Consider the following 13224-nt stretch of genomic DNA (forward strand, 5'->3'; position numbering starts at 1 on the left):
TTTATTTTTTTTTTATTATAAATCATGCACTGACAGAATTTTAAAAAGTTTAATGACTGATGTCTGAATCTAGAAGAGCGCTAAAGAGGTTATGTCTTAGCAAAGTGTATTAGCTTTTTCTTTTCTGTAGGTGTTCAGTTGTATTTCTTTTTATCTTGGCCTTTATATAAACTTTGAGGGCAACAGGCAGACTGGATAGAAGCCTGATTACGTTTCTAACTAGGTTTTCATATCCTCTCTGTGCGGACTTTGTGATGCACCTGATAATAGCCACACACGTACTGTCTAATGCTCTCTGATAATTTCTAATGTATTCCTTGAAAGCAGCAGTTAATTTTCATCATATAGCTACATTACGTGGCAAAACGTTAGTTGGTCCGAATAGGAAGATCGCAGTTTCGTCTGTCAGACTTGGTTACTGTTGCACTTTATCTGCCAACACAGTGCTTATTCGGAAGTGTTTGGGATAAAGCTGAACTTCTTGAACCTGGCCTAATGTAAATACACCAGTGCAGAGGGCCCTTGTGCCCCTATTAAGCCGGATCTGTAGCTGGTAGGTGTTAGTGTTGTGGGCTGAGGCTGCATTACTCCTTCCTTGGCCTTCAGAAGGGAATTCACATTCGCCACATTCTCAGCGTATGGCATAAACTTCTGCTTTCCACAGACCTGCCATGGTTTGAAATGTGCAAGACCAGTGTACATTTCTTTATTATTATTATTATTATTATTATTATTATTATTATTATGTTAATTTATTCCTTATTTGTCACCTTGGAATCTTTTTTTTTTTTGTTATTGCTGGGATTTCTATTGCTGGGAGTTAGACCTACTGTATGTCTTCAGTCAGTTCCTACCACACTTGCTTTTTTTTTTTTTAAAAAAAAAAAAAGATTAATCCTTACTTTTTGTAACAATAGCTTCATTACACACATGTGTAAGTGTACTTCACCTAAAACATGCAGCGGGTTACACCATTATGGAACACAGTTCATTTTTGGAAATGTTCCAAGTAAAGGGAAACTGAAACGGAACTTCAATTTTCTCAAGTATATTTGAAAGAACGGCTGAGGATCTTCAGTGTATTACTTCAAAGCACAACCATCAAACATTGGCCCTCAGTGCATATGTGAGGTTTTAAACTGTGGCAGAAAGGCCTGAGGGTGGCATGTTGATGTCTCTTTGTTGAGTGTTGTCACCTTAGCTATCTGAAATCACGGTTTGCCTAAACCCCAAAGCTTTTCTTTTTTTTTTTTTTATAAGAAATTCAAGCAAGTAGTGCTGGATTTCCCCCCCCCCCCCCCCCCCCCTTAAATATACACTTTTTTTCCAATTAGGTAGGCGGTGTGATTATTTTTTTTTCTCTCTCTCCAAATGGCAAGCGTAATGGTCAGTGTTAATTGAATTTTTAGATGGCCTTTCTGTGGCTTCATCAAAACCGTTAGTAACACTGTAAGGAAAGATGCCGAAAACTCTGGGGTCATATTGATATAACTGTGAGGAGTTCAGCAGCTCTTTGTCCAAATCCTGTAATTTCTCACTCCCTTCTGAGAACAGTGTGGGCCCACAGAGTGCAGTTTGTATGAAGTTCATGCATTCATGTGGGGAGGAAAAGTTTTGTTTCCAGATATTTTGTGTACCATAGTCATTTTTATTGTTATTAATGATGATATTAATATTGTTATTAAAGATGATTGGTGTATCCTCATTCCACTTTCCAGTGTTTGTATCAGACAGATGTAGCGTAATAATACCAGTAAAAATCCATTTAACCATTGACTAGCTAAAATGGGAGAGGTGAAATCTTCCCACTGTAGATGAAGTTGAACTGAATACTTGATAATTTCCATAATACAGGATGTCCCCTAAATCTCCAATTAGAGGGGAAACTAACAAAGGCTGACATTACACTATTAAGTGCTAATAATCAGCAGGGGCCTCCCTCTGGCTTCGATTTCCTGAGTACAATTACATATCTGGACTCATTATTCCTTACTTAGGTCCATCATGGACCTTCCAAAAACACGCCTTATTATTATTATTATTATTATTATAAATTATATTGCCCTGATTCCAGATTTACAGGACACGCACTCCAAGGAACAAACAACGAGCACAAAACAGAAGGGCCAGCTGGACTCCATAGAACATAATTTAAACAAAACTGCAAAATAAATGTTCCAGGGTGCTCTGCTCCAGCTGGAAAACAATCAAGGTTCTTTCACTCCTGGCTCACTGCAGTAAAAATAACACCTCGCTTAGATGAGCAAATCATGTCATGTGACACATATACAACACAGTAAGTCGCTTTGGTTAAAAGCGTCTGTCAAACTCTATGGGAAAAAAATGAGTAATAACAGTTAAAATATTACTACCATTACATTTTCCAGCATACATGGCCGTAAGATCTAACATCACAACTAAAAGAAGAAAGAACATTGTTCTTTTAGGCAACTACGGATATGCGCTTTCGAGTACAACGACTGCAGTTACCGTCGCCATTACGGCTCTATAGCGAAAGAACTCGCTGACATCGACGTATGGTAAAACTGAGCCGTAATGGCGATCTCCCGTGACCCACCCTCCGTTATTTTTCGGCGAATTACAATAGTTCCCGCCCCTTCGCTTCGCGGATATCAAAGTAGACCCATTTTCACTGGATGAAACAGCGTGCCAGTGTTCATGTCCACCGTAACTGGCCAGAAATAATGTCAATCCTTGAAGTGCCGTTCGAAGCGACTTTCATCAGCAGTTTTAACCGTGCGTCAAATTGCTGTTTCCTTTGGTTGGGTGGGGTGTCACTCAGAAATCCCAGGCTTCTCATTGGATCGTCGCGTATTCGCGGTGACGTTATTGTGCCATATATTACAACGAGGGTGCTAAGCAGTTTTTTTTGCTGCGAGCGTGAAAGGCGTTGGTGAGGAGTTTAGTCTGTAGTCCACACACAAGTGCATTACATCGGTATACAGTATGGCACACCCCAGAGTTTTCTTCGAGATCACCGCAGACGGCAGGCCACTCGGCAGGATTATCATGGAGGTAAGCGGCTGCATCATGTAGGTGTGGTTATACACGCAGCGAACCTCACCTGTTCAAGCAAGCCCAACCGCACCTCATGGTTTTGTTATATCACACGTAAATCTTGTATATTGAAAGAAAACTTAAAAACTTAAGTGCTAAGCAAGCGGGTGGGGTGACGTTTTGTAAAAGAAAACCTTTTTGACGTTTCAAATGTCAGTCAGTGGTCGTGTGCACCTCTAAAAATGCCGTGTTAATGCGGACCGTTCCTTTCCACTTAACCACGCTAACTAGTTAAACTAGTAGTTTCCTGCAGCTCCTAACTTGACTAAACTTGTTCAATGAGGGCGTAGGGTTTGGGGAGACTTTTGGATTTAAAAGAAAGATAACGAGTTATGTAAACGAAGCAAGAATTAATTATAGATGGACGCGCAACGAGACTGGTAATTACTAATAAGGCCAAGCTGAAGAAGTTATATTTGAAGGCGCTCGGCGCCATTTCCTCATCTGCTTGTAACTGGGCGGAGATAAACGCGCCGCACTGCTGTTTCTCCTCTGGCCGAATTTTTAAAATGTCCATCTTTTTGTGTGTGTATATTTTTTATATATATAAAACCATAAACGAGGTCGCATTGTGATATGTTTGACTGCATTGCAGCTTTTTTAGGCGCCTAATTTGGCCCCTCTGTCTGTCAGCTTCATGTGGCGGGTTTTTTTTTTTTTTTTTTTTTTTTTTTTTCCCTCCCGGCTTCACGATCTCTGCCCGGCGGAATCCTCCATTTTTCGCCCAAATTGCCACTTAAGAGCAAGGCTTCAAGTTCGCCAGGATTTAATTTTTGGATTCTTTTGCGTAAAAGCTATTTGATTTTTATTGAGCGATACGAGTACGGCTCATGCGGATGCCCTCGTCGTCTTTTTAACCGTGACTGAAAGAATTTAAATAGGCACTGCAGCGTGTGAGAAGGGCGCGCGAGGCGCTGCCGCCCTTTTGTTGCTCGGAGCTTCTCGGCACGTGCGCGAGAAAGGAGGAACCCGCGCTGCCTTCAGTCGATTTTTACATATGCGTACGTCTTGTAAACTCTCTGGTTTATTACGTCTTTCTGTATTTCACATGAACTTGGAAGGACTCCGTAATTCCGGCTTTTGCATGCAGCAACAATGGGGCTCTGTTCTACAAACTTCTACAGGAGATCGTGCCTTGAGATCTGGGTGGGAGGGTGCGGACAGAAGAGAATTTGCGAGACTACCCAAAGCTGGTACTATGGTGCATTTCTATAAACTCCGAAAGTCATGTGTCAGATCTTTCTGAAACTGACAGGTGATGGATCCACGTGGTCCTGGGCCATGGTTCTGCACGTGGCTGAGCTCCTGTTCTTGATCTCCAGTTGTCATTTATTGCGCCGCCCACCCCACTCCCCCCCCACTCCTAAATCAATGAGTCCACCTTTTAAAAGATGTATTGGAACCAAACTTACCTTTTAAAGTTTGTATTCACTTCCAGTGATTGAAGATGTAAATGATTAGCTGCTTCTGTGGTGCAGGTGACAGTGAAGCCTGTACTCTTAAATATTGAGTTGAAGATTTTGTTGTATTGCTGTGCAGTACAATGAAATTATAGTGGTATTCCCTGAGTAATTTTGCTGTGAACTTGTTAACATGAGGAATAGGAAAGACTGCCCCATGTTGGTGAATGGGGAGGAGGAATTAGTCAAGTGAGTTTGAAGTTGTATGTATGGAACACATTCTTCAATCACAGCTGCATGCTGGCCATGGCTGGACAAATGATTTGCATGAGAGCAGCGCTCAAGTGCAGCAGCCCTTCTGGTTGGTGCCCCCTACAGCTCTACTGTCCAGTTCTAGGCACTCTTTAATATAACCTGCAAGAAGTGTATATTTTTAGGTAAAATTCAGCTTTTTGAATGATGCTCATAAATGCATGCAGCTGTCAATTTGCATATGCTGGAATAACAAATATCCAGGGTTATGTAGCTTTTGACTGCTGATTAACCTCCCCCCCCAACCCCTTGTTTTCAAACAGCTAAGAAGTGATGTTGTCCCAAAGACTGCAGGTATGTGACTTTAATTTCAGTATGAAGGTGCTTACGTACCAGAAGATGGCAAGTGTTTGGTTGGCATTCTAATGGTGGCTTTTTCTCTACAGGTTATATTCATCCCTCTTCCTGATATAACGTCATTTAACTCGCTCTGTGTGACCCCATAGTGTACTGCTCCACTTTCAGAATCTGTGTGGAAGCTTAGTGCCATGTCTGCATTTGCTGAAGTTGCTTTTCTGTTAACAGAGAACTTCCGTGCCCTGTGCACTGGAGAGAAGAGCTTTGGCTACAAGGGCTCCACCTTCCACCGGGTCATCCCTGGTTTCATGTGTCAGGTACGTGGAAGCTGGACATGTTCTCCCCTTCAGTTACATCTACTGCTGTGTAACAGAACTTGTTTTGACTCTGTTGAATGAATCAAGCGGAACATTTTTTTTTTTTTTAAAGCATCTTGGGATTTTTTTGGCAGCAGGTGGTAGCATAGTGGTTAGAGCTGCTCCCTTTGGACTGAAAGGTTACAGGTTTGAATCCTCCCCCCAGCTGTAGTATCCATAACCAAAGTAGTTATCCTGAATTGTTCCAGTAAAATTACCAACTGTATAAAGGGGTAGACTATTGTTGCTAGATTAACATTGTAAGTTGCTTTTGAAAACAGATAAATGTAAATGTTAACGTATAGTCTTACCTTCTCAGGGTGGTGACTTCACCAACCATAATGGAACTGGTGGAAAGTCTATCTATGGCAATAAATTTGCTGATGAGAACTTCACCCTGAAGCACACAGGACCAGGGATCCTGTCCATGGCCAATGCTGGGCCCAACACCAATGGGTCTCAGTTCTTCATCTGCACAGAGAAAACTCAGTGGTGGGTAATGTAACTCTACAGGATTCCTGCATGATTTTAACCCTTTCTTAACAGGGTAATATTAAAAGTACATTTTGAAATACTGTATCCATGTCAGTAGTAGCATTTACTACATTACAAATGAACAATCTGAACTGTGACCTGTTCCATTGACTTAAGTTTCTGCTGTGTCTTCCTGGCAGGCTTGATGGCAAACATGTTGTGTTTGGAAACGTGGTGGAAGGAATGGAGGTGGTAAGGAAGGTGGAGTCTTTCGGGGTGCAGAGTGGCAAGCCGAAGGCCAAGCTTGTCATTGCTGACTGTGGCCAGCTCTGAAATGGTTGTCCATCACATAAACCTCAACATTCCTAACCAGGAAAGATTCGTTATTTCCCCTCCACCCTCTGCCTCCAGTTGGTGTCTTGTCTGAACTTGCTGCATTTGTGGCTTTTTTTTTCTGTAATTTGGAAGTCCAGCAGAACTTCAAAATTTGTTTAACAGTCTGAAATAAAGGGGAACAACCTTAAACATGGCATTCTTGTTTTTATGATCATGTCCAGAATACATAAGTCTGTCTTCAGGAATCTCAACCATTTTCTTTTGCAGACTAAGGTACTTGAATTCCAGTGTAACCCCCCTCCCCTCCTTGTTAGTAATGGTGGGCATATAGCTGGAACAAGCATTTGGCGGTAAAAGGTGCATCTATTAATGCAGTCTGCATTAATCGACAAACCCCTCAGTCCCCTAAGCTGGCTGTTCTCTCAATTGTGGCTGTTGCAATCTTTTAAACTGAATTCAATCTTTTAGAGCAGAACTGAATGAAATTTTTTCCTCTGACATGATTCCCCCCTTAAATTGATTTGATCTTTCCTGAACTTTGCATTGACACTCCTGTAAGTTGTTATAAAAGCATACATGACCCTTTTGTATGGGGATCTAACTGGTTTCTTGATTTTGATTTTCTTTAGAGTGCTGGAGTAACCTTTTAAAATTCTTAGATTTATATAACTTCCGGCTTTCTTTTATCTCTTTAAAGGGCATTTTAGGCTTGTATTTTCCTCAAAGGTAGTATTGCATCTAGACAGCTTGGTGTCATGTTAGGTTGAGTCCTGGAAATGACAACATATCGAACAGCCCTCCCCACAGATTGTCTTAATCGGTTTCATTTTAAAATGTACAGGATTTGTTTAGGAGTAAAACAAGGGGTGAAGAGTTCCTGTCAGAAAGGAATGGGCAATGAAACCCCCTCCCCCAAAGCTGACTAAGGACATGCCCTCTAATTTACTGTGCCAATCGGAGTAGGGTAGAGAAAGGTGTGAAACTTGCTGCACCAGTCAAATTGCTGGAATTCCCTGTTTGCACCAAGTTATTTATAGGATGGACTTGGCCGCCGTGTACCCGAATGCCTTCATATTTGCAAGTCTGATAGGAGCAGTTAGAACATCATCTATTTGTTCTCCTATAGTGCCTCTATTACACATTCTGCACATACCTTCTTCATTAAGAAGGTTCACTTTGTTACAGATCATTCTCTGGTATTTATGAATATGTTCGCTCGGTGGATTTTCTGTAGTTCTAGTGAGGAATGCGTAGCTCTCAATAGTTCGGAAACGGAATCACTTAAGCACAGCGGCGAAATTGCACAGATGCCGCTGTCTGCAGCCGTCATTTTGTGCTGTGCCCCGCTCTGCAGAATGCTCCGTTGGGAGCGTTTGGCTGTTCGCACGTATCACCAGCAGAGGTCGCTGCGCCCGCCTCCCCACATTCTCTCTCAACGTGAAAATGACTAAGGCGGCGCTGTTGCTCCCCGTTTGGCTCTGCGAGCTGTGACGTTATGTTCCCTCCTGCTGGATCTCCATGTCCGGGATATGAAGCCCGCCGAACGTTCATCATATGTCCAGTTGTTCAGTTGGCTGACTTTCAATGTTAAGGTGTCTACAGTTATTTACCCCGTGGTTTTACTGGAGCAATTTAGGGTAAGAACAGTTCCTACAGTTGTTATAGAGCAAGGTGGGATTAGACGCTCGCCTCAAAAATTACCACGAATAATTTGGCTTCACAATTCTCCACGCGAAAAGCAAAAGGAATGCCAAAAAGAAAAGCGCCGAACTTAATATACTTAATACACTTAATGTATCGTTGAAAAAAAACAGAATTTACCCTGGAATGACGTGCCTGCAATGATCATGTTTTTCATTCAAGCCGTATGAATTCGGCTACAAATGACATGTCAATGTTTAAGTTTTAAATTGTGTTGTACGTTTCAAGACACGCAGCTCGGAATTACTGAATTATTGGGTTGTTAACGTATTTCACATTTTCAATTAATTCAAACTCTTACTCATTTTAGCTGTAAATTATTAGCCTCAACAACGAAATAGTTTTTTTTTTTTTCTCCGCTCTCGCGCAAGCGACCCCCAGGTTCTTCCCTTTTCTACCAATCAAATGAAGGCTCCTGTGCCATTGACCAATCGCAGCGCTCGATTTTCGTTTGGCGCGAAAAAAGCGGTTTTAACCAGCGTCAGGTAATGTTGGGAGTCCTTGTTTACCACACTCTGTCAGAGCACATCCACCGCTGGTATGTAAATCTCTAAATAATTACTATTTCCCCAAAATACCACGATGAACAGTCGTGTTTACGCAATTATTATACCTGCCCTAGTGTGTCACTAAATAATGATGACCTCATATTCAACCACTTGTGAAGTGTCAGTCTATCATTCAGAATTCTCGTTTAAAATAAAAAATGTGTTCATTTTTTTCCCCCTCCAACATTTTAATATCCCGAACTACATGTAAAGTAAAAAGTACTGATATTTAGTGTTCAAACATTTCCTAATATTCGCCTGGTCTTGTCCTCTTCACCCAGTGACTGAGCTCCTCATGCAACAGGTGCAGAGTCCAAAGCCTCTTTCCATTTGAAAGGACTTCCATAAAGAAACCATTTATTTAGGAGTTATATACAAGATGCACCACGATGACAATGTGTAAATTGAAATACCTTTACATGCAAACACAAGTAAATGCTTTCCAAGTCAGTTACCAGTCTGTGCTGGGGCATAAGAGGAAGAAAAAAGAACAGGACAGTTTTCTATCTATACTGACACCATTTTGTACTTTATAGGCAGTGACTGAACACTGACTCCAAAACAAACTAGACTTCAAAAGTAGACATAGATAGGCTGTACTAACATGAAAACAGTTGAGAAAAGGCATTTATCAGTCAGTGTTGTAGCAGAGCACCAGTGGCACGTGTGCTCTCTTGTATAAAGGGGCAGTTCTTGATTCAACAGTGTAAAGGTACGGTTTTGTGTTTCCTCATTCCAGGAGGCCGTCTTGGCCTTGCTGGGGGGTCGGTTGTTCGTCGTCTTTACGTCCGGAGCTAGGTCGGCAAACCCCGTTGCGGCTCGAGATGGGCTCCTGGGCGTGGCAGGACAGCCCCGTTGCGCAACTGCAGTACTCGACCGCCCTGCGCCCTTTGGAGTGCCCAGGCAGGGAGCACGCCTCCCCTTCGCTAGGGATACGCAAACACTTCTTGCTGGTAAGGTAGCGTCCGCAGCACAGGCCCTCTGCGCAATCCCTGGACCGCACGCAGTTCTCCATCTCCTGAACTGGAGCACAGATGTCACCACATGTTTACCATGGTTGCGACACACACCTTATTGCTTTAGCCTCTAGCTTTCACTTATCGCGATACTTACAGTTTTTCTTTCTTTTGATTTTTTCACTTGATGCAGGCGGTCTGTTCATGTTGGGATTTTTTTTCTTATTCCTTGTTCGCTTACACTGATCTGCATTCACACAGTAAAACATAAAGAAGAACTTTAAAACTACTGAATGATTGTACCATTTTCAAACCATTATTCTAAACTGTGACAATTCCTTGAAATCAACTGATTACTGACAAAATGTTTGCTAAATAAATTAGGAAATAATATTCCAATTCTTTCATCTGAAAAGAAAAAAATTATATACATATATTTACATGTGTTTTCAATATTTCTGTTATATGTGCTTTACATGGACAGCATGGTAGCATAGCATACAGAATTGGTGCCTCACAATTCCTAAGATGTGCATTTAGATATGGGTTCAAATCTGGTTCAGTCTATGCACAGTTTGCAAGGGTTCCACCAGGTGCTGTGGTTTCTTCCCATAATTTGAAGTCAAGCATTTCAGATGAACTGGTGATTGTAAATTGCTCCTTGTGTGTGTGTATAAGTGAATGAATGAGGGAGTTACATTTCTGAGCTCTGTAAATGGGTGAATTTAGGAAGTTTAGTGTATCTAACACTACGTCACCGGATGTAAAGGTGTTGTCTAAATACTAGTTAGTTGATATATCTTACTGTGGAGAAAAGTCTCTGCTAAATGAATAAATACAGTGTTTCATGAATTTGTGATATTCTATACACCTTATTATATAAAACAACTAAGCCAAGTTTTAATGTAAATGTTGGTAGCCAAGTAGTAAATTTCCTTTTACATTAATTTAGCAGACGCTTTTCTCCAAAGCGACTTCCAATGAACTCTGTGTAGTGTTATCAGCCCACACACCTTCTTCACCAAGGTGACTTACAGTGCTAGATACACTACTTACAATAGGGCACTCGTCCATACATCAGTGGAACACACTCTCTCTGTCACTCACATACTGCAGGGGAATCTGAACAGCATGTCTTTGGACTGTGGGAGGAAACCCACACAGACATGTGGAGGACATGCACAGGAGGACATGCAAACTCCACATGGACTGAGCGGGTATTGAACCCATGTCCTCTCGCACCACTCAAACGCTGTGAGACAGCAGCAGCACTACTCCCTGTGCCACCCAGCATATATAAATATATATAATTTTATATAATCTATAAAAACAAGAGCAGTATTAATAAATGAGCTAAAACTTGGTTACTCATTTCACAGCCTGGAGGTCACAGTGACTAGAGCCAAACTATAAGGCACTGTGTAATAATTTCCATATCAGATGTTTGACCTCAGCATTTTCATCTGCTCAGTCCATAGAAGTGACACAAAACCTTGAGGTGAGCAGTTTTTTTTATGTACTGTATCATGAATAAAAGTAACTTCTCATGTAAGTTGCGATAAAAATTAATAAGATGAAGGTGACAAGTATGTTTTTACTGTGAGGAAGACAGGTTTTTCTTTCAGCCTACTTTTGAACTGCTGAGTCAAGTCATGTGAGAGCAACTGAGGTGTCAGACGGGGATGTTTCTCACGCTTTTCTGAGGCTAAGAAATTTGTTGATCTTCTTGGACTCTAAGATGGACATAGACAGTTCTACAAACAGACATGCGTACACACTCACTTGCTCATTGTTGATAACCACTTGGCCTAGACAGGGTGGCGGTGTGCACACACCTTTCCTGATACAGTGTCTTTGATGCTAAATAGCTTTTTTCTGGAGTAATTTGTGGGGGGTGCAAGGGGTTTGGCCAGGGTGCACTGTGTGGTGGGTCTGGGGTTTGAGTCCTGCTTGAGTTGCCTTGCAGCTGACTGGCATCCTGTCCGGGGCGTGTCCCCTCCCCCTCCAGCCTTGCGCCCTGCGTTGCCAGGTTAGGCTCTAGTTCCCCAGGACAAGTGGTTGTAGACATCGTGTGTGTGTGTGTGTGTGTGTGTGTGTGTGTGTGTGTGTGTGTGTGTGTGTGTGTGGAGTAACTTGTGCCGATAACTGGGATGCTCTTTTCTACCTTTAATCTTTCCATGAATATTTACCTCAACATGGGGAGAATATGCAAGCTTCACACAGATGTAGCTGCGCTGAACCCAGAAATGTAAGGCAGAAGCACTACCCACTCAGTTCTTTGAAAAACAAGTACATTTTCTGCCTTTCTAAAACGTCCAGTGTTGTGAGTATCAGGAAGGTGCATTTTGCATGTTCGAGGGGCCTCGCCACGCTGAGCGGAGGAGCTCACAAACCGTTGATGCACTGGAGACCCGAGCAGCATGCGCTGTCGCCATGGCAGCGACCCCGCTCCGTTCGGCATGCGGCACATACAGACGGCGTGGACAAGTGCTCGCAGTAATGCAGAGCGGTGCAGTCGCTGTCCCTCTTACAGGACACCTGCATGAGAGCAAAGCACACGGCTTTTTAACAGATCGCCCTGTAGTCCAGCGCAATGAGCAATGATTTTTCTGTACAATACAAAATAACTCCAGCTAAGCAAATGTAATTTATATGGTTTATATACTGTACTTCTGTCACATTTATCTTTTCTGATATTAGTAGACAAGATTCATCAACAGGTTTTTCTTTGAAATTCAAGAAGTTTCCAAACACATGACACGTACACAGTTTATCCAAAGAGAGCAGTATAGAACTCTTAACTATAACTGCAATCTCAGCATTTGAACCACTCAGTTTCATGTGTTCATTGGCTGCCTGCAAGTAATTAATCAGGTTTGTGCCTGTATAAGTAAAATGAAACATTGCTGTGTATGGAGAGTATAAAAATGTTCTTACCTGGTGTAGATGACCAAATGTCTCCGGTGAAGATCGTATTTTGTTGTTGCTGCTGCTACTGCTGCTGCTGTTGTTTTTGCTGTTGCTGTTGCTGTTGCTGTTGCTGTGACGGTGGTGATCCAGGGCAGGGTCTCCACCACACAGAGTACAGAGCACACCCAGGCACACGGGTACTATAACACACACCCACATCACTGAGCGTTGGACCTTAACACAGCAATGTCTACTGTTTGGGGAAAAAAAAAAAAGAGGGATTGTATTTTTGTTTCTGTGTAATCCAGACAGAAAAAAGGAAATCAAGTTTCCTCACAATTTTGACTTTAAATATCTTCCCAAATGTATTGCTTCATGCATATAATGCTACAAAGGCATCTTCTGGACAGTACACATAGATGTGCTCTCGCTGTCCCTCCTTCTCCAGTCACCTCCTGAAAAGAAGGACCACATTTATATCTGACTTTATCACACGCCCACCTGCTTCCAATAAATCTTCCTGGAGCTTTTATCGTCATTACAGACCAAACACCTCGTCCTCAAAACATGGAAGTTCTTTTGAATTTGTACAATAAATAGTCCTCGGTGGCTTTGAACCAAGGGCCACGGTGGAGTCGGATGCGGGCTGCTTCCTGGGCCGGATTACCCGGTAATCTGCCGTGTGTCTCCTCGGGAAGTGGCGTCGCACTGAGAGCGGCCACGCGCCCCCCTAATTAGAGCGTCGGGACGACAAGCCTCCGCAGAGTGCAGTGGCGGTCGCATGGTCTCCAGCTGCGGGAAGTGAAGGGTGGAGTGTGCAAAAGTGAAATATTCTGCCAGGACAGCAGGTACTGGA

General features: G+C 42.4%; 2 protein-coding genes across 2 annotated transcripts; one reads left to right on the plus strand and one right to left on the minus strand.

The window, feature by feature from the left end:
• The first annotated feature begins 2829 nt into the window (after positions 1-2829).
• On the plus strand, positions 2830-6442 carry LOC108940358 (peptidyl-prolyl cis-trans isomerase-like). Its single transcript, XM_018762461.1, has 5 exons — positions 2830-3036; positions 5054-5084; positions 5316-5404; positions 5763-5935; positions 6118-6442. Exons 1-5 carry the CDS (start codon positions 2968-2970, stop codon positions 6248-6250), a joined length of 495 nt encoding a protein of 164 aa, XP_018617977.1. The 5' UTR covers positions 2830-2967; the 3' UTR covers positions 6251-6442.
• Positions 6443-8969: 2527 nt separating this feature from the next.
• Positions 8970-12853, minus strand: LOC108940352 (dickkopf-related protein 4). Its single transcript, XM_018762452.2, has 4 exons — positions 12396-12853; positions 11852-11996; positions 9616-9705; positions 8970-9525 (listed from the first exon to the last, which is right to left on the minus strand). The coding sequence occupies exons 1-4, from the start codon at positions 12585-12587 to the stop codon at positions 9233-9235; spliced, it is 720 nt and encodes a 239-aa protein (XP_018617968.2). The 5' UTR covers positions 12588-12853; the 3' UTR covers positions 8970-9232.
• Positions 12854-13224: the final 371 nt, after the last annotated feature.

This window comes from Scleropages formosus, chromosome 12 (genome assembly GCF_900964775.1).
Source record: "Scleropages formosus chromosome 12, fSclFor1.1, whole genome shotgun sequence".
Classification (NCBI taxonomy): domain Eukaryota; kingdom Metazoa; phylum Chordata; class Actinopteri; order Osteoglossiformes; family Osteoglossidae; genus Scleropages; species Scleropages formosus.

Bases quoted from the DNA above. Each gene is read 5' to 3' on its own strand.
- LOC108940358 (XM_018762461.1), top strand. From the start codon at position 2,968: ATGGCACACCCCAGAGTTTTCTTCGAGATCACCGCAGACGGCAGGCCA. The intron at 5,085-5,315 runs GTATGTGACTTT...TTCTGTTAACAG, and splicing joins TGTTGTCCCAAAGACTGCAG to AGAACTTCCGTGCCCTGTGC. The intron at 5,936-6,117 runs GTGGGTAATGTA...TCTTCCTGGCAG, and splicing joins TGCACAGAGAAAACTCAGTG to GCTTGATGGCAAACATGTTG.
- LOC108940352 (XM_018762452.2), bottom strand. From the start codon at position 12,587: ATGTGGGTGTGTGTTATAGTACCCGTGTGCCTGGGTGTGCTCTGTACT. The intron at 11,997-12,395 runs GTAAGAACATTT...GCTCTCATGCAG, and splicing joins CATTTGGTCATCTACACCAG to GTGTCCTGTAAGAGGGACAG. The intron at 9,526-9,615 runs GTAAGTATCGCG...TCTGTGCTCCAG, and splicing joins AATCAAAAGAAAGAAAAACT to TTCAGGAGATGGAGAACTGC.